The following is a 24,669-nucleotide window of genomic DNA, read 5'->3' as shown; positions in this document are numbered from 1 at the left end:
ATAACAAGAGAAAAATATATTTATATATAAGGTTTAAATCACTAAATCTAGTTTTACAAATATTTCTATTCCTAAGCTCAAACCCAATAAAGAATTAATAATTTAAAAAAATTCTATAGCGGTTATACATGAAAAAGGCCCAAACCACCTACGGGCTCGAGGCCCAACTACATCTGCGTAACCTATTAATACTAAAGTAGTTGACAACTCCAATATGAGTGGTTGAGGTGAGACTTGCTTGTAGCCACCATTCAAAAATAACTTAGTAAATGTTGTTACTAAACTGTTAGAATTTGAGCCAAATATATGTCTTTTTTTATATGACCAATAAAGATATCAATTGTATCCTTNAATATTGTTGCATTTGGGCTTTAACTATAGGTTTATAGTGGGTTGGGTTGGCCCAAATTAAGGCATATTATCGGTATCTCCCCTGAGGTTTAAGGCTTTCTCTAAAAACTCCTCAACCTTCCAGAATCTCTCAACCACCTCCCTTGAGCTGAACGAAACAGAGGCAAATACGAAACCAATATAACAGACAAACAAATCACAGATAGTAAAGAAAGAAAATAATATGCACGATTTATCTTGGTTCACACAATATAGGATACGTCCAACTGAGTCAATATTATTGCAATACTGTCTCATCTCTCTCGTTTACAATGAATGAATTGCCTTATGATTACTATCACACTCATAACAAAAAAAAAAAAAAAATGTTTATATACTAGGTTTAAAAGACTAAACCTAGTTTTATAAACATTTCTATTCCTAAGCTCAAACCCAATAAGAAATTAATAATTTAAAAAAATTCTATAGCGGTTATACATGGAAAAAACTCAAACCACCTACGGGCTGAAGGCGCAATTACATATATGTAACCTATTTATACTGAAGTAGTCGACAACTCTAACATGAGCAGTTGAGTTGAGACTTGCTCGTAGCCACCACTCAAAAATAACTTACTAAATTTGTTAGAATTTGAGCTAAAATTAGCCAAATATATGTGTTTTTCTGTATGACAAAAATAAAGATATCAATTGTATCATTTTTTTTTAAAGTAGCAACTTTTAAAATTAAGAGGTAGTAAGCTAGAAAAGTATAGAACGAGCGAACCTCATCCTCGTGTGTCACCACACCAGAATAACCAAAGCTTTATTCTAGGTTTCCTGGTAGGAACATCTCTAAAATTGTTTGATAGAACAAGACAGTTATCGATCAAACGAGGAGAAGATATAGGGAAATTAAGAGGAAAAAACAAAAGTGATATATATATATATATATAGCTGGTTTCAGTCTAGAAGCTCAGTCAAAGCTCTAAAACATGACAAATATTCATGCAATCCACAAAAGATAATGAGTAAAATAAACCACTGGAAGTATAAGATTAGAAAATACGTAAAACGACACAAACTAAAGAAGAATCAACTGATAACAATACACTGAGAAAATTTCCTTACAGCAGGCACGAGCAGGTGACCCGAGCTGTGAGCTCTTATTCCTCATGATAACACCTCCCCCTCCATAGCCAGCACACGAGCTTGCTTAGATTGACACACAGATAGTACAAACAAGTCTCACATAACGAGAGAATAATAACCAATATCACTTCCCATGTCTTCTTTCTAGTGAATAATATCTTCAATGAACACACAAATAAAACACAGACAGTACAAACAATTCTCAATTAACCGGACAATAAAACCCAATATCGCATCCCTGGTTGTCCTTGTACAGAATAATATCAGGAATGAACAAAATATAAGTACCGAGATCGAATGTGATACTCCAGCCACCACGGCCCATTTAGCAAATTCTTCATTGGTTGTCAAGGCTAACACATTTTTGTAAAGCATTGTCGCAGAGACGATAACCAGTGTTGTCATAAAGTATATTGCTCCCTGGAAAATACTACTCCAAGAATTTGTTAACATTACTAACAGAACTGTTATCAATGATGCTATAAAGCAAACAGCATCGGCAAAGAGAAAGTCAAGGAAATGATATATATCTAATGTTGCACTCATAGACTTATTTGGCCCTAATAGATCTGGGCTTGTAACGTTAAGATGTGTAAACCAAGTATACGCAGCTGGTATAATGTTTATCCATCTCACATCAGAGGACATCTTGAATTTGTTTACTTCAATGGCTGCCTGTGTACTATTAGTAATGTTGCTGGACGGCCAACTCTGCCAGATGCCACCTGGAGGATTGAGTATAGCATCAAAGCAAAATGCTGCAAACAACGAACACAAAACAATTATCCCATTTTTTATGGAGTCCAACTCTCTCCTCTCAGATTCGGCGTCTGGTGGTGGTTCTTGTGTTGATGTGGGTGAATTCTCATTCGTGTTCGCGGGTGTCTCCTGATGATTAGAATCAATATCTACAACTTGTTCTTCATTACTTCTCTGGGCTGGATTCTTTTGATGGATTTGAGAGGCTCTTTGTCCTTGGGCATACCGAATCATCTCTCCGATGTTTATGTTATCAGATTCTGAAGAACACATCTCCGAAATGTCTAATGCAGTGCGTCCACTAGCATTCGCAGCATTGACGTTCACCTTTGTCTCATTTAACAACATCTTTATCATCTATATAAAGTTAAAACAAAAGACATTTAATTACGGTAAATGTGTAACCGTATATTTACACAAACCATGAAACAATTTTTTTATTCATGAATCAAGACATCTTGTATGGTTATGCAATTCGCATAATTGATGCAGTTTGGTAATGACACAACTTAGTTACAATATCAATTATTCATCCATTACTTACCCGGTGTTGCTTCCTGATAGTGGCCAGGTGCAATACAGTATTTCCATCTTCATCAACGCGATTGACAAGCTCATCCACCAGATTCTCACCAAGAAGTGATAGCAGTGAGACCAAAAGCTCGGTCTGGCTATTCTTCACAGCAAGGTGAAGCATGGTCTCATTTCTAGACGTAACATCTCTAGCTGACTCAGGACAGCATGATAACAATTGTCGAATGACTTCCAGTCTTCCTTTGATTGTTGCACAATGGAGTGGAGTCCTACCTTCAGAATCCTTTAAGATACAAAGTCCCTTGTCTAGCTTCAGTAAATCGGTCACTATCTGCAAGTACCCTTTTGATGAGGCCAAGTGAAGTGGAGTATGTCCATCATGATTCACTTCCCTTGATAATTCTGGATTTCGATCCATTACCACTTTCGCAAATTGAGAGTGTCCAAGCAGTGCTGCTACATGTAGAGGAGTATCCGAAGTTTCAAGAGCAACTTTAAAGAGGATGAGAGGATCACTTCTATGTAATTCCTGCAAAGCTCCAATATCTCCGTTGCAAGCAGCAATGTATAATCTCTGATCCATTTACTTTTCCCTATCTAATCAATAAGTCACCCGAGAATGTTTATATATATATATATAGGATCAACATAGAAATTGATGTTTACATTCTTTTAATTTAAACAATGAATCCAAAAACAATCACATCAAAATATGAAACTGAGAACAAACGCATACCCGAGTAAGGAGAATAATAAAGTTAAATTTGTTTGTCTCTACATATTAAAAGATGCATCAGGGAAACAAACATGAAGCTTCTTCATTTAGCTAGATTAAAGCTTAAATGTATAATATTCCTTAAAACAATTATTCTCAAATTACCTAGTAAACATACATGGAGAAACTTTTGAGGTAAAAATTTGTTTAATATGAGGCATGTCTTGCTGCTGACATAGAGATTATACCAATATGATTTGACTCCATTCTCCATAACAATAAAAAATTAGAAAGTACAAATTCTAAGTTAGCTTCGGTGAACTAGCTTAACGTACAAACTACGTTAATTTTTTTTCTCTTTTTTTGGGATCGAGGGTGTTCGAGTTAATTTGATCGCATCTTAATTAATTTCACAAGACCTTGTAGTGAACAGCTAAGTAAATCCTCTTAGTGGCACTCCTATTAGTGATTGGGGGGATTTGAACTCAGGAACCTATGTTGGATCCCTTTGCTCTTTTATCATCAAACTATCCAGTAATGATTAAACTACGTGAATTAGTTGTAAAGGCTAACACATTTTTGTAAAGCAATATCGCAGAGACGATAACCACTGTTGTCATCAAGTATATTGCTCCCTGGAAAATACTTCTCCAAGAATTTGTTAACATTACTAACAGAAATGTTATCAATGATGCTATAAAGCAAACAACATCGGCAAAGAGAAAATCAAGGAAATGATATGTGTATCCAATGTTGCACTCATAGACTCATTTGGTCTTAAAGATTTGGAGTTGTAACGTTAAGATCTGGAAAACAATTTACCGCAGGTATAAGGTTTAAAAGTAGCATATGGAATGAGATCATCATGAATTCTTTTATGTTATCTTATTATCTTTTTATAATTAAGACAAAATATCTTATTAGATTTGAATTAGACAATTAGAGTCATTTTGGGAGTCATTGGAGTCAAGTGTAAGGCTATATAATAGCCTAAATCTAGATTGTGGTTATCAATGAAGAATTTTGTTAATTAATTTTTCTTTCTCTTGTTCTTGGAGGTCTTTGTTCCTCATATAAACAGATCATATCCCAAACCCTATCATTGATAGAATCTGTTTATATGAGGAACATAGACCTTCAAGAACAAGAGATAGATATATTAATTTACAAAATTCTTCATTGATAACCACAATCTAGATTTAGGCTATTATATAGCCTTACACTTGACTCCAATGACTCCCAAAATGACTCTAATTGTCTAATTCAAATCAAATAAGATATTCTATCATAATTATAAAAAGATAATAAGATAATCATAATTCTATCCTAATACGATAATAGCATAATTATAAATGATAATTATAAAAAGACTTAATATAATTATAAAAGACTTAACATAATTGTTCTAATTATAAAATAATTCTAACATTGTCTTCCCTTTCGGTTCAACCTTCTCCTCAAGGTTGCGAGGTACTACACCACGAGAAATCATTTGGCACAAATGAGGTCCAAAGTAGTAAAGAGACGGCAAAAGTTCCACTGGGGTAAAAAATCAGCACGGTAAAGAAGTCATTTGTTCCCTTGTCGTGAGCCAACACGATGCCTGGCAACGGCACCAGAGTGAGATCGGAACCTGTGGGAGGCTTGGTGAGGGTCGTCGGCAGTGGCGGAGGATTGTTGTTATTATGACCGAGAAGGACCAAGGGAAGGTCAACCGTAGACTGGTGGTCGGCGACAATCGTGACATAATTAGCAGAATGGTCGATGGGGCCCAGTTAAGAAATGATTTTCAGTTCTGAGGAGAAAGTCGTGAGTTGTGGATTTGTGCCATCAAAGCGTGACACCTCCAATCGAAAATGCTTAAAAGGTGGCATAGACCCAGAAGTTTGCAAACTCCAGTCGGGCGGGGGAGTGCCATCGCCACTTGCATCACTGTCCCCCATGAGCTCTTTTTGTTGCCGTCCTTATTCTAGCTTGGCGTCAATGACAGTCAGTTTTAGTGTAATAGCTATCAAAAGACCCTCAAGGGAGTCAAGTTTTGCCTCTTGAGCATCTAGTCTAGCCCAATGTTGAGAGACAAGTTCTTCCAGAGCCTTTAGGTGAGAAGGATCAGCTATGGAAAAGGAACGAGAGCACCAATGATAGGGTTTGGGATAAAATCTGTTTATATGAGGAACAGAGACCTCTAAGAATAAGAGACAGAGAGATTAATTGACAAAATTCTTCATTGATAACCACGATCTAGATTTAGGCTATTATATAGCCTTACACTTGACTCCAATGACTCCCAAAATGACTCTAATTGCCTAATTCAAATCTAATAAAATATTATATCCTAATTATAAAAAGATAATTAGATAATCTTAATTCTATTATAATAAGATAATAACATAATCATAAAAAACTTAATATAATTATAAAAGACTTAACATAATTATCCTAATTCTAAAATAATCCTAACATTTTACTTCCGAAGCTGCTTGTTTGTGGAATATGGATGCCGGCATATTGATGCTGCATATGCCCGAGGGTTTATGCTGGATAATTAACATATAGAATATTGTAATGTGAAAAGAAAAGAGATCCCATTAATTTAAGGGTAGACTGTATTTGTCAAGCAAAGGTGTCTCATAACCTTGAAGTTGCAGAATATTATCCATTAATAGAGAGATAAAACGTAGTACTCACATCTATAGAATATAGATACAATACAACGCGGGAATGTATTTATTAATTTATGTTAAGTTGTAGATAAATATTAAATACTATCTTGTAGTTGTAGGTTCATAACCTTTACAGATAAATAGAAATCACCTTTTGGTTTATCTGAACTTTCTGCAGTGGGAAATGAAGAAAATTTTGTTTTCTTGGCGTATTCAGCTACCTAATTTTGTTCCCACTTTGAGAGAATTTTTAACAATTATCCATAGAAATAGTAGATAAATCTATCAAATATAAAATTTACAGAAAACAAAGAAGAAGAGAAGATCAAATTTATGTAGTATTTAATGGGTTTTATTACCGCACTGAGGGAACAAGGAAATTAAAAACAATACTAGGAGAAGAAAGTGTTTTTTGACAAGGCCATTTTTGTTTGAGTAATGCTATACTCACAACATTTTCTTACCAACTTCCTCTCACAATCTCGATGTGATAACTCGTAATTGGTCAATAGTAATTTATTAGGTAGGATCTCGGTAAGACCCATTGCGAGTTGACCAATTGCGAGCTGCTACGCGGGGTTGTGAGAGGAAGTTTACGAGAAGAAGTTGTGGGTATAGCATTTTCTTTTTTGTTTTCTAATTGCTAATTTGAGTGTGTTAGAACTCAAGCCCAAAAGAGAGCCTCTAGGCTTAAGTACTACACTTGGTGGGTGTGAGATCCCGATATGAGATCTTAATATTGCACCCCCCTTCAAGAGCCGATATCCATAACGACTTTCACTCTATTGACACTAACCCGATGGTAGCTCTTTCCCCCTTTGTGTGACTTCACTCACCCATCAGTTATTCGATGTAGCATCCCCTCTTAAGGAGATCACACTACACCTTAATCTAGCCTATAGGTAGCTCTTTCCGCAGCCAAACTTTCAACGAAAACACCAATGTTAGAACTTAAGCCCAAGGGAGAGCCCAATCCAAAAGACCGACCTGATAGACAAGAGAGCTTCTAGGCTTAAGTACCACACCTGGTGGGTGTAAGATTTTGGTGTGAAATCTTAATTGAGTGTCTTTTGTTTTATTAAAGCATGTTAGCAATAAAGGAATTTAAGGTGTATATATATATATATATATATATATAAGATTTGTGTATAAATTGATGTGACACAAAATAAATGAAAGATTGAATATGATGAGTTTGACTTTTTATATTCACTCGTCCATTCATTTTATGTCACGTCAGTATCCATCTCTTATTGTTGATCAAATTTGGTACATGCTGTAGTTGCCTGTGGCGAGCTTGAGGGTATATGTGATAGTTTTGAAACTAATAGGGGGCCACAAACTTTCTAGTTTTTAAAATTGACAAACCCACCCGTATTCGAAATATGTCAAAATCGAATTGGGTATTTAGAATTGGATAAAAAAACCCTAGAAGCTAAAGCCTCTCTACGACCCTGCCGATCTGCCCCTGTCGTCGACGTCGCCTGTGCCTCTTGCTGATGTCGCCGTCCCGTTCGCTATTGACAATCTCAGTCGTCGCAGGATCTTGAAATGAAAAACACGGCCTCCCTTTGTTTGACCCGATAGCCCCTTTTACCTTCTCTTTCTATACTTAATTAATCGCCCTTTTCTTCCTTTAACTTATCTTCTTCACTTGTTTTTCTTTAAAACTTCTTTATGTTTGGCTTTTAATACTTAAAATTATGTTATGCTCTTGATGATGATGATGGCGGTGGTCATCTGGCAAGATCGATGCTTGCTCGTTGTTTTGAATACCCTTTGTGCGTTCTTTGATGCCGTTCAGCTGTGCTTCTTCTAATCTCAGGTAGACCTTTCAAATTTTAAGTTGATCAAACCGACTAGGTTTCAAATTTTAAGTTGATCAAACCGACTAGGTTTCAAATTTTAAGTTGATCAAACCGACTAGGTTTCAAATTTTTGTTCTTTATGTTAAATTTCTGCTTTGAAATTCTATTTAAACAGCTAAATTTGATGTTGTTTTGTTATCGGGAATTTTGTTTCAAGGTTTGATGTTGTAAGGACAGCTGCTCGAGCCAACTCAGCCAAGGGAGGTAGTTGAGAGATTCTTAAACATTAGGGATTTGTTAGGAGATCCTTAAACCTCAGGGGAGGTACCGATAATAAATACTCCCCACTATAATGGGTTATGACTTATGACCAAACCGCGTTTCTCCCCCCTTTATTCTTCGCGCAACTTCCAGGAAATTTCCACATGGAACTTTCATTGAAACCTCTGAACTAAATGCTAAAGTGAAGTCTTCTGAATGAGAAAAAGAGCATTAACAATACTTCAATGGAAACTTTCCAGTAACCCTCCATGAAATTTCTTAGCTTCCGTCGAAAGCACTAACACGTCACCACCCAAGAACCTGCCAAGATCTTACAAATATTTCTAATCTCTCCCACCTGGCTCTATATATATATAGACATAATCCCAACATTGTTTTCACTGCTCTACTACCTCTATTATATCAACTGATTTCAAGAATGAGACTTGGTAGATTCAGCTTCGCGTTTGTATCAGAGTCCGATTTAGAGGCATGCACTAGCACTACACAGAAAGAGTACCTACGAATCTACATCGATGAATTGGTATTTACTTTATCTTGTATAATCACAGTACTAATCCTGCAACTCCCTATGACTAATATCAATGGTAAGCCCGTACCCACTTTTATTTTTGCTACTCAACCCTCTTCTTTCCATGCCTTTCTTATATTCATTATGGCGGCTTGTTATACTTCCATTTGCTCAATTTATCTCCGAGAACGAAAGCCAAAAGTAGCAAGGTTGTACAATGGTCTTGCTGTGGTTACATTTGCGGCAAGTCTTCTAGTTCTGTTGGCGGCAGCTGTTTGTGCCGGGTTGAAGTCGTATCTTTCGCTTAACTCTGCTATGAGCGCTGCATAGATTTCACAGAATCGCTTAATTTTGTTATTTCTTATTGTCTTCTACTTAAGTGTGTTGTATCTCTGTACTAAGAAATCAATATGGTGTCTTTCAGTTAGCCAAATTGAGGTTTAAACATAGTTATTGTCTGATTGAAAATTAGGTTCCTATAATGCATTTAACAATAACAAGTATGAAACGGGAGACCATAAAAACAGAACGATATATATACTGAAATTTTTCTGGGCACATTACCGCATTAACAGAGTAGAAAAACATAAAGCTCACTTTGGCAAGCTAAATGGACAGCACGATATATCATAAGAGGATTCTATTATTTTACAAATGCAAGCTAAATAAAATGTCTAAGCAGAATTCTCCAAAAATGGATAGTCTGTATAAACAATAATAGGATCAGTAATATACATTGTGCCTCCGTCATGCTTATTCAACTCTGCGTTTGGCTCAAGTCGCTTCGGCAAATCAGGATTAGCCAGGAACAAGCGACCAAATATAACTAAATCTGTGTAATTTTCTGCAACAGCCTTGTTACAATTCTCTCTATTGTAGCCTCCAGCAACTATGAAATTACCCTTAAAAGCCTTCCTGATAGGAAGTAAACACTGCAGAATTTCATACTCATCTACAGTTTTAATCCTCCGCGGCTCGATTATGTGCAGATAAGCAATCCCAAATTTGTTGAGTGCATTGGCCATGTACAAGCCTAATGCTTCAGGATTTGAGTCAACAGCCTTCATGTAATGTTCATAAGGTGATAGTCTTATGCCAACTTTATCAGCTCCAATTTCATTTACCACAGCTTCAACTATTTCTAGAGCAAAACAACACCGATTCTCTAAGTTTCCACCATACTTTTCAGTTCTGTCATTTACTTTATCTTTCATGAACTGATCGATCAAGTATCCGTTTGCTCCATGGATTTCAACCCCATCAAAACCTAGGAAATTCTAAAAGTAAGGGAAAAGGGGTGGTTTGAGTTACGGAAGATGTGAAATGGAGTCACCTGCTTCAATGGCATTACATGCAGCAAGCCTGAAATCATTCACAATTTGGGGGATTTCATCGGTTCTCAATGAACGAGGAGGTGACCAATCTCCTCCTTCCAGGCCAGGCGTCACTCCCTTATTGGTACATGAGATTGGAGCTTCACCATTTGGCTGATATGCTATAATGAAATTGATGTAAATATCAAACAAGTAAAATAAATTGTTTGTTACGACTGTTTTCACTCCTTTAGATGTTGGGTTTAAAGTGTGTACTCTTGCATATCCGAATTAATGATACTATCTATTTCACCTGTGGATGCAAACAGGTTAAGCTGAATCATGTTAACTATTGTGTATCGTTGTGATGTGATTTTATATCCATGTTCTTAATCTCGATATTTCACTACGAAACTCCTAACAAAAGTTTGATCATACCATAATTTGAGACTCGGCCGACAGGACAAATTTGGCAAAAGAAGATGCCTCTCTTCTCATGTACAGCTTTCACAATCGGTTTCCAAGCTTCAACTTGCTCTTTTGTCCAAATTCCAGGTCTGTTTGGGTACCTTCAAATAAATTTCTCGATAAAATTAACATCATTTTTTTGTTGAATTAATGAGATTTAAGGGAAAAATAAAAAATCAAAAACACCCTCGTGCGGTAACAGAGACTCCGGTTGCTTCGGCAATGAGAAACCCAGCATTAGATGTGCGCTGAGAGTAATATAAGATAGCATGAGGTTTAGGGATATTGTAATATGATCTAACCAATATAAATGAATCTGTAATTAACTCCCAATGGTTTTAAAGATTTTCTATTAGCTTCACAACATTAATGGAACAATTCATTTTGCAGAATCACTAACCTGTGAGAAAGATTGAAGTTTCCCATTTTTTGGGGAGTCGGAAGAGGAAGGTGGTGCTGGTGTTGGCTTCCATTTTTATCAGTCTTTGTCTTCTTCTCTTTCTGGTTATTGCTTCTTCCTTTCATTATACTACAAAATTTTCAACTAGTTTATTGAAGTATGAACAAATAAACTAAGATTTTTTTAATTAATTATTTTAGACGCGGACCTACCCTATGCGGGTACGGTTGAACCCGCGGGTATCCATACGGTTCACTCAAGTTTTGTATTTTATAATTACACCCCCATAATTTATGCCGTTTTCATTTTTAGTGAAGATGAGTTGTTTACACTCACACACCATTTAGTGAAAATGGTGGACCATAATTTTTTATTTTAAATTATAAAGGAGAAAGTGGAAGAGAAATGGGTGCACGCCCTGGGCCCAAAATATTAAACTCGTACCCTATCCTATATGGGTATGGGTTGACCTGTGGGAACTTTATGAAAATTAAATAGAATAATATTCTCCTAATAACATAAAAAAAGCCAGACATTAATTCATAAACAAATGAGAATTATATTTGATTTAAAAAAAGGGGAAAAAAAAAAGAAAGAAAGAGAATAAAATTCGCAATTTACAATTCTATCCTTGTTTTATAATTTTACCCTAATATAAATAAAAAGTGAGGGCTATTGATAAAATTAAATGGGGTTTAAACTATATTTTCCTTTTGTTTATATTTTCAAATCTCAACACTTTATGATTAATAAAGAATTGTCTTTAACTAATTAATTAAATAAAGGGAAGAACAAACCATATTCTGAAATTTAAAAAATAACATAAATTCCCCTATCATTTGGGTATGTAGTTACGGAATCACTCCTATACTGTTTATTTTAATTAAAAAAAACTTAATGATAGAGGAATTTTTGTGATTAGTTATTTAGTTTAACCACAGGGGGGTTTCGTTAGTTTATTATACTTAAGGGGTTGTTATGACCCAAATAAATGAAATTTACATGGGTTAAATAACACACGAAACCGTTTTACCAGTTACTCTTTTTGTTTTAAGACAGATTAAATGACATTGCCATCCTGTATGTCCAACATCAGATATTTCTTATCAAACGCGTCAATTACTTAACCAAACACGTAGCTATAAATTTCAAATGCTTATAAGCTCAAATTAGCTTATAAGCACTAGTTGCTTATAAGCTAATTTTCATAAGCCCAGACAAACATCTGTTTAGAAAGCTGTTATAAGAATGAAATTTAATTACCACCCCTCATTCACGCCGTCCCCATAGCGGGCATATGTCCACCACAAGTGCTCTACTTCGACGAATTGATATTCCATGCCACCCTCTATCTTACCCCAATGCTAACCCTACTATTTCCGAGGACAAATATCGATGGAAGTAGTGTTCTTACTATTATTTTTGATGATCAAAGTATTTTACAATAATTTTTTGTTAAGAGTTTATTTTAATTAGTATTGAATATGTTGTTGCTTTGACCTATTTTTATGGAAGTTGTTAATTATACTGAGTCTGTTTTAGTTGTGGATTTCGTTTTTTTGTATTGGTGACTGGTGAGTGACTTCGTATGTATGAATTAATTACTCTAGTATATATATATATATATAATTAACCTCCTTTTTGGTACACTTTTTCAACCATTTTTTATTTTACTATCTTATTCTAAAAAATGAAAAACGTGTTCGTTTAATAATGTTCAAAATCCAATTATATTATATTCAACTCAAAACATTTAACAATTTTATTTCTCAATAAAGTTTACACCCCCACCCACCCAAGTAACAATTGCCCGTCAACAACCACTGCCGGCTGCTGGTATCGAAATGACACACGATTGGTCGAATTTGGCTGATCGTGAGCCGATCTGTCCATTTTCGACCAAATCTACCATGAATTTGCTCGGAAATGGCCAAATCCACGGCCAAAGATCTGGCCGTTGACGATGGTCATATCTTAGCTGTAATTGACGACCAAACTACTGCCAGAAATTTGCTCGTCAATGATGACCAAGATATGACCATCGTCAGTGGCTAGATTAGTGGACAGTCGACTAGATCTAGTCGGTCGTACACCATTCAGGTGACTTACGGCCACTGTTCGATGGTGGTGGTCGATTGTCGACAATCAGTTGGGTGGGTTGGGGTGTTTGCTTAATTTATAAACTTTTTTTTTTTTTTCCTTTGATTCTCCTCTCCTCTCATTGGTTGAGATTTTTTCTTTATCCTTTGTTTGGAGTGTGGACTACTTTAGCTTTTGATTATTCCATATCTACACAACTCCCATCATCACAATTCTTAAATACGCAATTTGTTCCATTTGTTGTTATAGGGATGAAATTCAGATTACCACCCCTCATTCATGCCGTCCCCGTCGCGGGCATATGTCCACCGCCAGTTCTCTACTCCGAAGAATTAATATTCCATGCCACCGTCATTTTTACCCCAATTCTAATCTTGCTACTTCAGATGACATACATCGATGGAAACTGGGTTCCTAGTATTATTTTTGACGATCAACAAGCTACTTTCCATGCCTTCCTTTTTTGCATTCTGGGTGTCTGTTTTGGTTCCGGTTACTCCATGGTTTTCCGGAAATCAGAGCCAAAGATTGCAAGCATTTCGTATACTTTTTCTGTGGCTTCCATCGCCACAAGTATTGCAATTTTCTTGTGGGCGGCTGCTTTCTCAGGATTCAGGTCCTGCCTTCCATTATTCCTCAGTATTGTTGCATAAATTGTATTTCACAATAACTTTTTGTTAAGAGTTTATTTTAATTAGTACTGAATATGTCGTTGCTTTGTCCTGTTCTTATGGAAATTGTTAGTTATACTGAGTCTTAGGAGGAGTCTGTTTTAGTTAGAAATAAGAAATTATTCAAAGAAATTAAATCTAATTAATTAATACAAAACTTTGTCCTCCGCTAAGTACTCAGCCACACTGTTCATAAAGAGCCAGACCAAAAACTATGAATAGCATAAACACAAGACAAATCCAGGGGGCGTCATTGAGATGACTAGGGAGAATAGCAAAAAAGAAAATGGTTACAGCTGTCAGGACACAGAAGAAGACGAAAAGGTAAAATCCTCTGGCCAGTTTGGGGAAAACAGGCAACAAGATGATTCCTGTTAGTGATGCATAGAAAGCAAGCATCAATATGAAGGAAAACAGTTGATAAGGGAAGGAGATGGTAGCCAAAAATGTGTTGTCCTTTTGATTTTGTGTGCATGATGCAGCCAGGAGAGCAATGTCAATGTCGAATAGCAACATTACTATCTTGTTAGCCCATATTTCAAATATACTCTTGAACATGATTCCTTTCTATTCTGTTTCAGTACTTCCACATGAACCAATATTGTCTGAAGATTCTGATTGAGTCGACTGGTTCACCTTTCTCTGAATTTATCAAGACAAGGAGGGTATGTTCCCCTTAATGCTTTTTTTCTTTGGATTTAACTTAATTTCAGACTGATATCTATTTACTTCAACCCCGCACCCTTATGCTCGTTTCATTTGATTTTGTTGATGCTTGATTTTGACACCAACTATTCGCACGTGAGAAATACTAAGCGGGCTCAGAAATCACACGTGATTATGAAAGTATTAAGTTGAATGAAGGGCGAAGAACAATGTTTAAAGTGGTTCGGATGCTCACAAGGCAAATCCTACGTCTACTAATATTGTATTAATGAGTGTAGTTATGTCGCATTTAGCGAGCTGAGTTACAGTTTAGAGAATACAAGAGAGAGAGAGAGAGAGAGAGAGAGAGAGAGAGAGAGAGAGAGAGAGTAAGCTATTTCATAGTGAAATTAGCCAATCCTACAAATGGGAGAGACGCCCTCGATTTATAGTGGGATGAATCAAGGTAATGATTACTAAATCTGCGAGTGGGATAAATGTTGTGCAAATACTTCTCTGTGTCCCATTGCTCACCTACCCGAGTGATTTCCTGGATTTGTGCAGAGATTGGACACGTGGGCCATTTCCAACCTTCCGCCAACCTGGCATACACCCACTACACTGGCAGGAGCATGCTACTTACGTCAACATGCGACATGGCTGCATCTGAGCGGTTGTAGAACCTTCTTAAGCTCTAACCACCCATGCTGCAAGGCTCTGCATTAGCCCTACTTTTTCAAGCATAACAGAAATCCTCTAGTTTTTAAGGTTTGAGAATCGAACCTTGAGAACTACATAATTATGCCTTGATTTGATATGTGTCGAATGGCGGATGATCGATCCGTCCTGGCTGTAAGGTGGTCGTAATACATTTCCATATAGGCGACCTAAAATGGTCTTCTTCTGCAAGGTCTGCAACCTGGATCAGACCTTATTCAGTGTCGTATTGATGAGACTGTTATTTTGACTGAGGTTCACAATTTGGTTATACTTAGTGTATTTTTTGCTGAAGGCAAGGAATCACATCGCTTCGCAACTGACATGCGATGAAAAGTGTTTTATCTAACGACCTCTTCAGATGTTATCTGTTGTGCTTTGACAGCTAATACATTAATGAAACACCTTTTGCTCTGATAGATGTGTTCTATGCGTAATAAGTGCCAGCCAAGCGCATTAAATGTAAGTCATGCTGAAACGACATTCCTTATCAGAACATTAAATACGGATGAGAGCACATTTAATGTAGAGGAGGGAACGAGTCATCGCTCGATTATTTCAATAGAGAGAAGCAAAGATTTGATTTCTTGAAGCATGACAATTACTTTTTCCCGTTGATTGATGACACGTGGTTGCAATCAACGGGGAGAGATGACTTCCGTCTAGACATCACTTGACTTCAGGAAAACCAAGCGCCACTTCCTTCACTATAAAATCCCAGGCTCACCTCAAGCAATGTCACAATACTCACTTTTCAGAAAGAGCAAGAAGCTTTCGTGAGACTAGATTTTTCATCTTTCAGATTGGTGCGCACTTGACATTCAGAGTAGGAGTTTCAATCTTCATATTCAAGAGGTAAGGATGATTCTTTTATTACTTTTCCTTTTTCTGTTTTGGATGATAATCATGCAATAATGGTAAGTGTTTACTGGTGGTTAATCGGAGAATAAGCTTTCTCCTAGGGTTTGAGTCTTTGGGGGTGGCTCCCAAGGATTCTTAGGGTTTTTCTAGGATTTAAGGAAGATAGTGTTTACCTTTTCTTCCAAGTCATTGTACGAAACTTTGTACGACGACAAGTAATTCCTGCATGTCGCTTTTTTTCAGACTGTAGAAGAAATGGACCCTTTAGCGAACAGGACAGATGAGGGAACAAGCTCACCGGTGCAGGACGCCCCAGTGGGTTCCTCACAGGAGATTCTGTCAATAGCCACAATAGAGGAGATTCAAAAAGTGGTAGACCAATATGCACTTAGTGTAGACGTCTACTAGCATAGGACATATAGCAGTTTGGAATCTGCCAAAAGGAATGGCTGCGATCTACGAGAACATTTTTAAATGTGGGGCGCTAATTCCCTTCCACCTTTTCATAAGGTTGGTCCTCGATCACTTTGAGGTTGCATCGTTACAGCTAACGCCAAATGCGTATATGATAGCCGTGGCTATGTATATCGCATGCGGCGAGAACGGCTTAGGCAAGCTGACTGCGCTAGAGCTCGGTTGCTCGTATTATTTGAAGAAGAGTAAAGACAACGACTCTTTTTACCTCTCGAAGCGATCTACAATCGGGGGAGGAATATATAGTTATCCCAGCAACGTCGGGTTGTATGAGATGAAATTTTTCTTTTTTCACTATGATGGCATTTGCCAGTTTAGGGAGCCGAGTAGGTCTTCCTTCCTTTGACTTGGCGAATTTTCCTTCTTTTAATCTTTGCTAATGAACTTTTTCGTTTCTTCGTAGTAAACAAGACGACCAGGTTATCGGCTCTTGTTGACTTCAATAGGATCATTGCTTTCAGTCTTTTGCTCGAACAGATTCGCGATGTGAGGCTACTTGTGACAACCGCAAACCTGCGGAAATATTACTTTTTCAACCTAGAAGCGACCTTAGAAACCTTACCGAGTAAGTACCCGTAACCTTAGCCAATTTTGTTATTTGCATGCAGTGAACTGTTTTGCTAACGATGTTCGCATACAATGACCATGCCTCTTAAAGTGCCTAAGTCGCTGCGATCTAGGGAGTTCACCTTCCCTCTGGTTGGTGCCACAGGACCAGCGGGGCAACCCTCAGTGGTCCCCCCATCAAAGGGACACTAGTGGGGGGCGCCGGCTTGACCAACGGGTGCCCTTCAACCTACGGATGCTTGTCCAAAGCAGAAGATGTGGCCCAAAAGTCCAAGAAGAGGAAACGGCTTTAGGCCGAGGAGTCAGAGTCTGAGCCGGAGGGTTTGGGCATTCAACTTGAGAGGTCGTAATCTTACCAGGCATTCTGCTTGGGAGGGCCTCTTAGGGGCATGACTGGTGTTACCCTTGCCCATGAGGGTCTGCGAACAAGGCAAAGGAAGGTCGCAGATCCTGGGAGGAAAGCAAGTAAGGAACTAGCGAGTGAGATGCTACCTGTCGTAGGCATGGGCGCACCCGTGTTAGACTCTATGGGGCAACTCCTAGATCATCTACAGTCGGTGGTGTTTACCCTACTGGAGTGCTAGCTCGTAGAAGCATTCGAGCAGTTTGTGGCCTCTAACCCCGTGGGCTTGATGACCATGACCTTTCAGCATTAAAGCCAAGTAAAACAGTTTGTCCTTGGCGATGACTTTCTTACATTTCCTTGCTTTTTAATAAAAAGGAATCTAACCCTTTTGTTCTCTTCGCTGCGCAGTCCCTACTCGCCATGCATTTGGCCCAGCAGAAGACTCAGCTGGGGTTCGCTGAGGGGCTGGTCGAGTTGAGAGAAGAGAACGCGCAGCTGAAACGGGACTTAGAAGCCGCACAGACAAAGAAGAACCTATCCACCATTCAGACGAACCAATATCTGTCTGAGAGGAACGTTGGACTTCACACACTATATTTTTAGAAGTCTGAGCTGGAGAAAAGAGGAGAGAAGGTTAAAGAGCTCCAAAGGACAGTGGTCAGATTCACCAAGAAGGCTGATGAGAAAGAGCTGGAGCTGCGAGCGAACTCCAAGTGGGCCTTACAAGTAGAGTAGGATAGAGCACAACTGTGGGAAGCCACCAAGAAGCAAAGGAGGCACTTGAGGCTGAACTCCAATTCTCTCAAGGTCGTGTCGCTTCCCTAACCGAAGAAATGAAGCGACAAGAGTTGGAGATTAAGAGGAGGGCTTCCGACTGGTCGATCTAGTCCATCTATGCCCTTCGACCAAAGAATCCCAACATAAACGTCACCCACCTCCTGGACGATTACCAGAGGATCCATGCTTCCATGGCGAAGGCCGATGACAAGGAGGAAGGTCAAGGGCTTGATCCGGAGGATGAGCATCCAAAAGAATACGTCCTGGAGGAACCAGCGGCAGACCAGGTGATTGGCGACCAACCTGAAGATACTGAGGTTGCACCTCCGGGTCCTGAGGATGAAGGCCAGTGACGACTTTTGCTTTTTACTGCTTTTCTTATGCTCGCAAATATGTACTTTTTTTATTTTATTTTACAATGAATAAAGAGATTGTTTCCTTAATCATCTATGAGTACTTATAATTTTTCGTATCCTACAAACGTTACACATATGGACATGAGGTCACTTTCTAACTATTTATAGTAGTATTTGTACAAATGATATTTGTGCGAACAGAAAGGCACACATGCAGGAAACAATATTCAAAAGAGCTTATGTTATTTACAAGGCTTAAAAAAGTAAAGTCTTTACAAGAGAATTAAAAATGAGTTCAAAATTACTGATAATAGGGGTGAAGATATTCAGCATTCCAAGCTCGCGGTACTTTGGAACCGTTTAGCCTTTTGAAGTGATAAGTCCCTGATCTTATCACTTTAACGGTGCAGTATGGGTCTTCCCACTTCGATCCCAATACTCCGGCACTTGGTTCTCTTGTACCGAGAAGGACTTCTTTTAGAGCAAGGTCGCTGACCTGGAAGTCTCTTCTTTTAACCTTAGAGTCGAAGAACCTTTTTGCGCGCTGCTGGTAGGCTGCTATCCTCAATTGAGCCTTGCTGCGGTGTTCATCAACTAGATCTAGACTTGCGCGCATAAGCACTTCATTGTCTATTTCATTAAATAGGTCTCTCCAAAGTGAACCAGTTCCTACCTCCATAGGGATCATCGCCTCGCAGCTATATGCTAGTGAGAAAGGTTTTCTGAAGTAGAGGTTCTCGGAGTTATCATGTATGCCCATAGGACTTCAGGGAGGTTGTCGGCCCAATTACCCTTGGCAGCACCAAGTTTGGCTTTCAAAGTATGCTTGATGGTCTTGTTAACAGCTTCAACCTGACCATTGGCTTGTGGTCTCGCGACTGAGGTGAACTTTTTGTGGATCCCTAGCTCATCGCAAAACTGCTTGAATTCCTCGTTATCGAATTACTTCCCATTATCAGAGATGAGGGTATGCGGAATTCCATAGCGGCACACAATGTTTTTCAAGGCAAAGTCCTTGAGCTTTTTGGTGGTGATCGTGGCCAAAGGTTCTGCTTCGACCCACTTGGTGAAGTAATCCACCTCGACCACCGCATACTTGACCCCTCCCTTACCAAATAGCATGGGTCCAATAAGATCGATTCCCTATATTGAGAATGACTAGGGGCTAGTCATGGTTATCAATTGGAAGGAAGGAGTTTGCGGTATGTTCACGAACCGCTGGCACTTGTCACACTTTTTCACAAAGTTGAAGGTATCCTCTTGGAGTAAGGGCTAGTAATACCCTTGACGAACAACTTTTTCGGCAAGAGATCTTGCAACTGTGTGATTACCACAAATCCTTTCATGTATCTCCCTCTTGATATAGTCTACTTCCTCATCAGTTACATATCGGAGGAGAGAGGCACTAAACCCTTGCTTGTATAATTGATCTCCTATAAGTGTGTAACGAGCAACTCTGGCTCGCATGGTTCTTGCCTCGATCTTGTCATTAGGCAATGTCTCATCTCGGAGATACTTAATAATTAGGGTCAACTAGGAAATTGACTCAGTCACATTCACGGCTTGTTCGGGCAAGCTGATACTAGGGATCTCTATGAACCGAACATGAATACTCTCTGGCGCATTTGAGTCTAACAACAAGGCTATCTTTGTTAAGGCATTCGCGACAGAATTACTATCTCTAGGGATTTGTGTGATCGTGAAGTGCTTAAATGGCTCGAGTGCGGCCTTAGCTTTCTTCAAATAACTGACCATGTTTTCTTCCTTAGCTTGATATTCCCCCAAAGATCAGGTTAACAACCAACATGGAGTCGTTGTGGATGCTGATCGCGGTTGATCCCATTTCTCTTGCCAACCGCAGACCAGTGAGCAAAGCTTCATACTCAGCCTTGTTGTTCGTCACTTTGAACCCAAACCAAAGAATGCCATGAATACGAGTGCCTTTGGGACTAAGGAGGAGAAGGCTTGCCCAGGCCCATTTCTTGTTTGAGGATCCATTAACGTAGAGGCTCTAAGTCGATAGATTTTGAACAGTTTCTTAGGTGACTTCACTAGCCTGTTGCTCGGATTCCTTAATCGGTTGATATGAGAATTTTGAGATGAAATCAGCAACAACTTGCCCTTTGATGGTTGATTTCAGTCTGTACTGCAGATCGAACATACTTAATTTCATAGCCCACTTAAGACACTTACCCGAAGCCTCTGGTTTTTGGAGGACTTGCTTGAGCAGATAGTTGGTCAATACATAGATTGTGTGGGCGTGGAAATAAGGTCGCAACTTCCTGGAGGCGATTAGCAGGGCATAAGCTAATCGTTCCATCTCCAAATACCGCATTTCGGCATCCAACAGATGCTTGCTTGCGTAATTTACTAACCATTGGACCCTGTCCTCCTCCTAGATTAGAACTACACTGATCGCATACAGAGAGATGGACAGATACAGAAGGAGAATTTCTTGAGGGAGAGGCTTAGACAGAAGAGGTGGCTTTCCAAGTTGCTCTTTAATGTTTTGGAATACATGTTCGCACTCGGGAGTCCATTCAAATTTCTTGTTGGCCCTAAGTATATTAAAGAATGGCAAGCAGCAATCTATTGCCTTCGATATAAAGCGACTGAGTGCCACTATTCACCCATTGAGACTCTGAACCTATTTTCGGTTGGTCGGGCTTTTTATATTGAGGAGAGCTTGGATCTTTCTGGGGTTGATCTCTATTCCCCTCTAGTTAACCATGTACCCTAGGAATTTTCCCGAGGATACTCTGAATGAACACTTGAGAGGATTGAGCTTCATTCTGTACCTTCGGAGTATACCGAACATCTCAGCGAGATGTGCTATGTGATCTTAAGCAACATACGATTTGACTAGCATGTCATCAACATAGACTTCCATCGATTTTTTGATCTGCTCAGAATACATTTGGTTAACCTGTTGCTGGTAAGTTGTCCCAACATTCTTTAGGTCGAAAGGCATAACCTTGTAGTAATACAGCCCCCGATCTGTAACAACGGAGGTATGCTCTTTGTCCGATACTTACATCGAAATCTGATTGTATCCCGAGTAAGCATCCATAAAACTTAGTAGCTTGTGCCCGGAGGTGGCATCAACGAGCTGGTCGATTCTCGACAAGGGAAAGTTGTCTTTTGGACAGGCTTTGTTGAGGTCGGTGAAGTCAACGTAAGTCCGCCATTTGCCGTTAGGCTTTTTTACCAAAATTGGGTTGGCAACCCAGCTCAGGTAAAATGCCTCCCAAATGGATTCGTTTAGGAGAAGATTATCTACCTCAACTTTCAAGGCAGCATATCGCTCCGGATCCATTGCTTTTCTCTTCTGGCAGACCAGCTTGACCTCACTATCGATATTCAGGGCATGGCAAATGATATTCGAGCTGATCCCGACCATGTTGGTGTGTGTCCATGCGAACACGTCAATATTTTCCCTGGGAAAGCTGGTTAGGTCATTGGCGAGCTGGGGGTTGAGATTACTTCCAATCCTCAACACTCGGCTTGGCTCGCTTTGATTGATTGATACTTCAAATAGGTCTTGAACCAGCCCATTAGAAGGGCATTCCTGGATATGAGGATCCATGTTATCCTCAGTTCGGTTAGGCTGTGGTTCGATCTGGCTGATCACCATCGCCTGTTTAGGGATGCCAAGTGGAGTGCATTTTCCTTTGCACGCCATCTGTACTGCCCTTACATAGCAATCACGAGATGCGCGTTGAGATCCGCTTACTTCTGTTATCCCTATCGGGGTGGGGAACTTCATTTTTAGATGGTAGATCGAGGTGACTGCTTTGAAGTTTCTCAGTAGAGGTCGTCCCAGGATGCCATTGAAAGCGGATAGATAGTCCACTACCAGGAACTCAGTAATCTTGGTCACCTCATTGGTGTCACCCAACGTGATCAAGAGCGAGATCGTCCCTTTGGGGATCAGGTGATCCCTGGTGAAACCATATAGAGGGATAAAGGTAGGCTTCAGATTGGCCTCATCTAATTTCATCCTTTCGAAAGCCCACTAGAACAAGATGTTCACGACGCTTCCATTGTCTACCAGCATTCTGTGAACTTCGCACCGCCCTATCTCGGGCGTGATGACAAGAGCATCATAATGAGGATGATGCAATCGTACTACGTCTTTCTCAAAGAAGGTGATTTCCTTCTCTCTACAAACCTTTGCTAGTTTCGGAGTCGTGGTCATCACACTGATAGGGTCATGATGGGCCGCGCGAGCATAGCTTTCATGGGCACCTCGTGAATTCCCTATGAGATGCGGTCCACCAAAGATGATCCTACACTATAGAGACCTTTGCGACCATGACACTTCTTGCCTGGTTCCTCTTGATTTTTCTCCCGAATGGGAGCAGAGTCATCAACATACTCTTTGAAGTGTCCCTGCTTAATCAGTGTGATGCCCATTATCCCGATGATAGTGACAATATTTTTTATTGTTTCTGGATAAAAATGGATTTTTCATGGGCTCGAGCTCTTCGAGTAGACCGACCTCCTTTAACTTATCAATAATAGTCGAGACTGAGGTATTCAAAGCGGTGTACTTACTCTTGTCGTGATCGCGACGAGGAACTAGGGCGTAGGATTTCTTGGGCTCATATCGCTGTTTCTTTCCTTTTCGCTGATCGTCACTAGCCCATCTGCGATCAGCCCTCATATTCTCCCCCCGATCAGGAGCACTACCCGAAGGACCGAGGTCATGGCGGTTGAGTGCCGCCACAGAGTTTTCAATGCGTAGGTACTTTTCCGTAAGGTTGTAGAAGCGGGTGAGGGAAACATCGTCCTCAGATTGCAGCTCCTTCCACAAATCTATCTATGGGCGAACTCCCGTGAAAATGAGAGTTCGAACGGACTCTTCGGGAATGTGAGCTACTTTATGGAACTCCTTGTGGAACCTGTCAATATAAGATTGGAAGGGCTCATCCCTCTCTTGCCTTATATTGCTCAGGTAGCTTAGAGGCATCGAGAACTTCCTATTCGCCTGGAAGTGTCTCAGAAATGTTGAGCTTATCTGAGGCCACGAGTTGACTGATCCTACTAGGAGTGACCTGAACCATTGCTTGGCATAGGAAGTAAGAGTCACTGCCAAGCAACGACATTTTGTCAAGTTAGAGACTTGGTGGAGTTCCATGAAGTCGTTGAACTCGTACAGATGATCCTGCGAATCAGAATTCCCATCGAATGCTTGCATGTCGAGCATTCTGAATCTTAACGGGAGAGGAGCGGCTAATACTGTCGCAGAAAAGGGAGACGCCTCTGCGACCTGCCCTCGCTCATTTCGTTGAGCCTTTAACTGATCTAGAGCTCACTGTAGCTCCTCAATCTAGGGCAACGAAGCCACCTTGGGATTGTTTTCTACAACGTAGTTTTGACCCTTACAGTTGTGGTTGAGGAAAGATCGTAGGTTAGATTCCTCCTCGCCTCGAGTTGACTGATCCTGTTTGGGCATGATCGGTGTTCGCTAGTCCCTTAGAGCCTCTGGGTCTGCTGTGCGCCACTTGCTTTTCTTTTGTTTGACGCATTGTAGTGCGCAGGTCATGGGCTTTTGCCCTTTTTCGTGCTTTCACGCGACTTGTAGGTGTTTTTGGTGGTGGCATCGCCTCATTTGATTTGGGTGGCATGACCTGCTCCAACCGGTCTAGCTTCTAGCTGACCGTTTGGAGAGTATTGTTGAACCTCTCCAGGTAACTCATGACGGTTGGGTCAATCCGCGAGCTTGAAGGGATATCCCCCATGATATTTTGCAGGGCTGAGGGCACCTCGGGAAAAAGTGTCCTCTTGTACTTGGGGGATCTACTTATTGCCATAGTTGGTTCATTCAAATTCAAAACTGCAAGCCATTTGCTGTAGCGGGACCGATTAGTCAGAGATTCTCTTGATGAAGAATAGGTACTAAATCATGCCTTCCTTCTAGCGTCAAACTGTTGATGCTTGGTTTTGACACCAACTATTCGTACATGAGAAATGCTAAGCGGGCTCAAAAGTCACATGTGATTATGAAAGTATTAAGTTGAATGAAGGGTGAAGAACAATGTTTAAAGTGGTTCGGATGCTCACAAGGCGAATCCTACATCCACTGATATTGTGTTAATGAGTGAAGTCAGGTTAAGTTCAGCGAGCCGAGTTATAGTTTAGAGAATACAAAAGAGAGAGAGAGTACGCTATTTCAAAGTGAAATTAGGCAATCCCACAAATGGGAGAGAAACCCTCTA

The 24,669-nt window shown here is 39.7% G+C and overlaps 2 protein-coding genes and 1 long non-coding RNA gene across 3 annotated transcripts; 1 reads left to right on the top strand and 2 right to left on the bottom strand.

Moving 5' to 3' along the window:
• Nucleotides 1-1,305: 1,305 nt before the first annotated feature.
• On the bottom strand, nt 1,306-3,357 carry LOC116137760 (ankyrin repeat-containing protein BDA1-like). Its single transcript, XM_031423455.1, has 3 exons — nt 2,785-3,357; nt 1,770-2,597; nt 1,306-1,317 (listed from the first exon to the last, which is right to left on the bottom strand). Exons 1-3 carry the CDS (start codon nt 3,355-3,357, stop codon nt 1,306-1,308), a joined length of 1,413 nt encoding a protein of 470 aa, XP_031279315.1.
• A 4,184-nt stretch (nt 3,358-7,541) lies between these two features.
• Nucleotides 7,542-9,186, top strand: LOC116137733. Its single transcript, XR_004129222.1, has 2 exons — nt 7,542-7,977; nt 8,178-9,186. It is a non-coding gene; the product is annotated as an uncharacterized LOC116137733 (long non-coding RNA).
• An 89-nt stretch (nt 9,187-9,275) lies between these two features.
• On the bottom strand, nt 9,276-11,059 carry LOC116137759 (putative 12-oxophytodienoate reductase 11). Its single transcript, XM_031423454.1, has 5 exons — nt 10,935-11,059; nt 10,721-10,831; nt 10,505-10,635; nt 10,087-10,248; nt 9,276-10,020 (listed from the first exon to the last, which is right to left on the bottom strand). The coding sequence occupies exons 1-5, from the start codon at nt 11,057-11,059 to the stop codon at nt 9,428-9,430; spliced, it is 1,122 nt and encodes a 373-aa protein (XP_031279314.1). The 3' UTR covers nt 9,276-9,427.
• Between the last annotated feature and the right edge of the window lie 13,610 nt (nt 11,060-24,669).

This window comes from Pistacia vera, unplaced genomic scaffold, assembly GCF_008641045.1.
Source record: "Pistacia vera cultivar Batoury unplaced genomic scaffold, PisVer_v2 Contig333, whole genome shotgun sequence".
Lineage (NCBI taxonomy): Eukaryota > Viridiplantae > Streptophyta > Magnoliopsida > Sapindales > Anacardiaceae > Pistacia > Pistacia vera.
The sequence above is the reverse complement of the archived record's forward strand: the minus strand, read 5'-3'. Positions and strand labels throughout refer to the sequence as shown.

Coding starts and splice junctions, on each gene's coding strand:
- LOC116137760 (XM_031423455.1), bottom strand. CDS start 3,357: ATGGATCAGAGATTATACATTGCTGCTTGCAACGGAGATATTGGAGCT. Junction 2,598..2,784: donor CTATCAGGAAGCAACACCGG/GTAAGTAATGGA, acceptor AACTTTATATAG/ATGATAAAGATGTTGTTAAA.
- LOC116137759 (XM_031423454.1), bottom strand. CDS start 11,059: ATGAAAGGAAGAAGCAATAACCAGAAAGAGAAGAAGACAAAGACTGAT. Junction 10,832..10,934: donor AACTTCAATCTTTCTCACAG/GTTAGTGATTCT, acceptor TATATTGGTTAG/ATCATATTACAATATCCCTA. Junction 10,021..10,086: donor ATGTAATGCCATTGAAGCAG/GTGACTCCATTT, acceptor AGAATTTCCTAG/GTTTTGATGGGGTTGAAATC.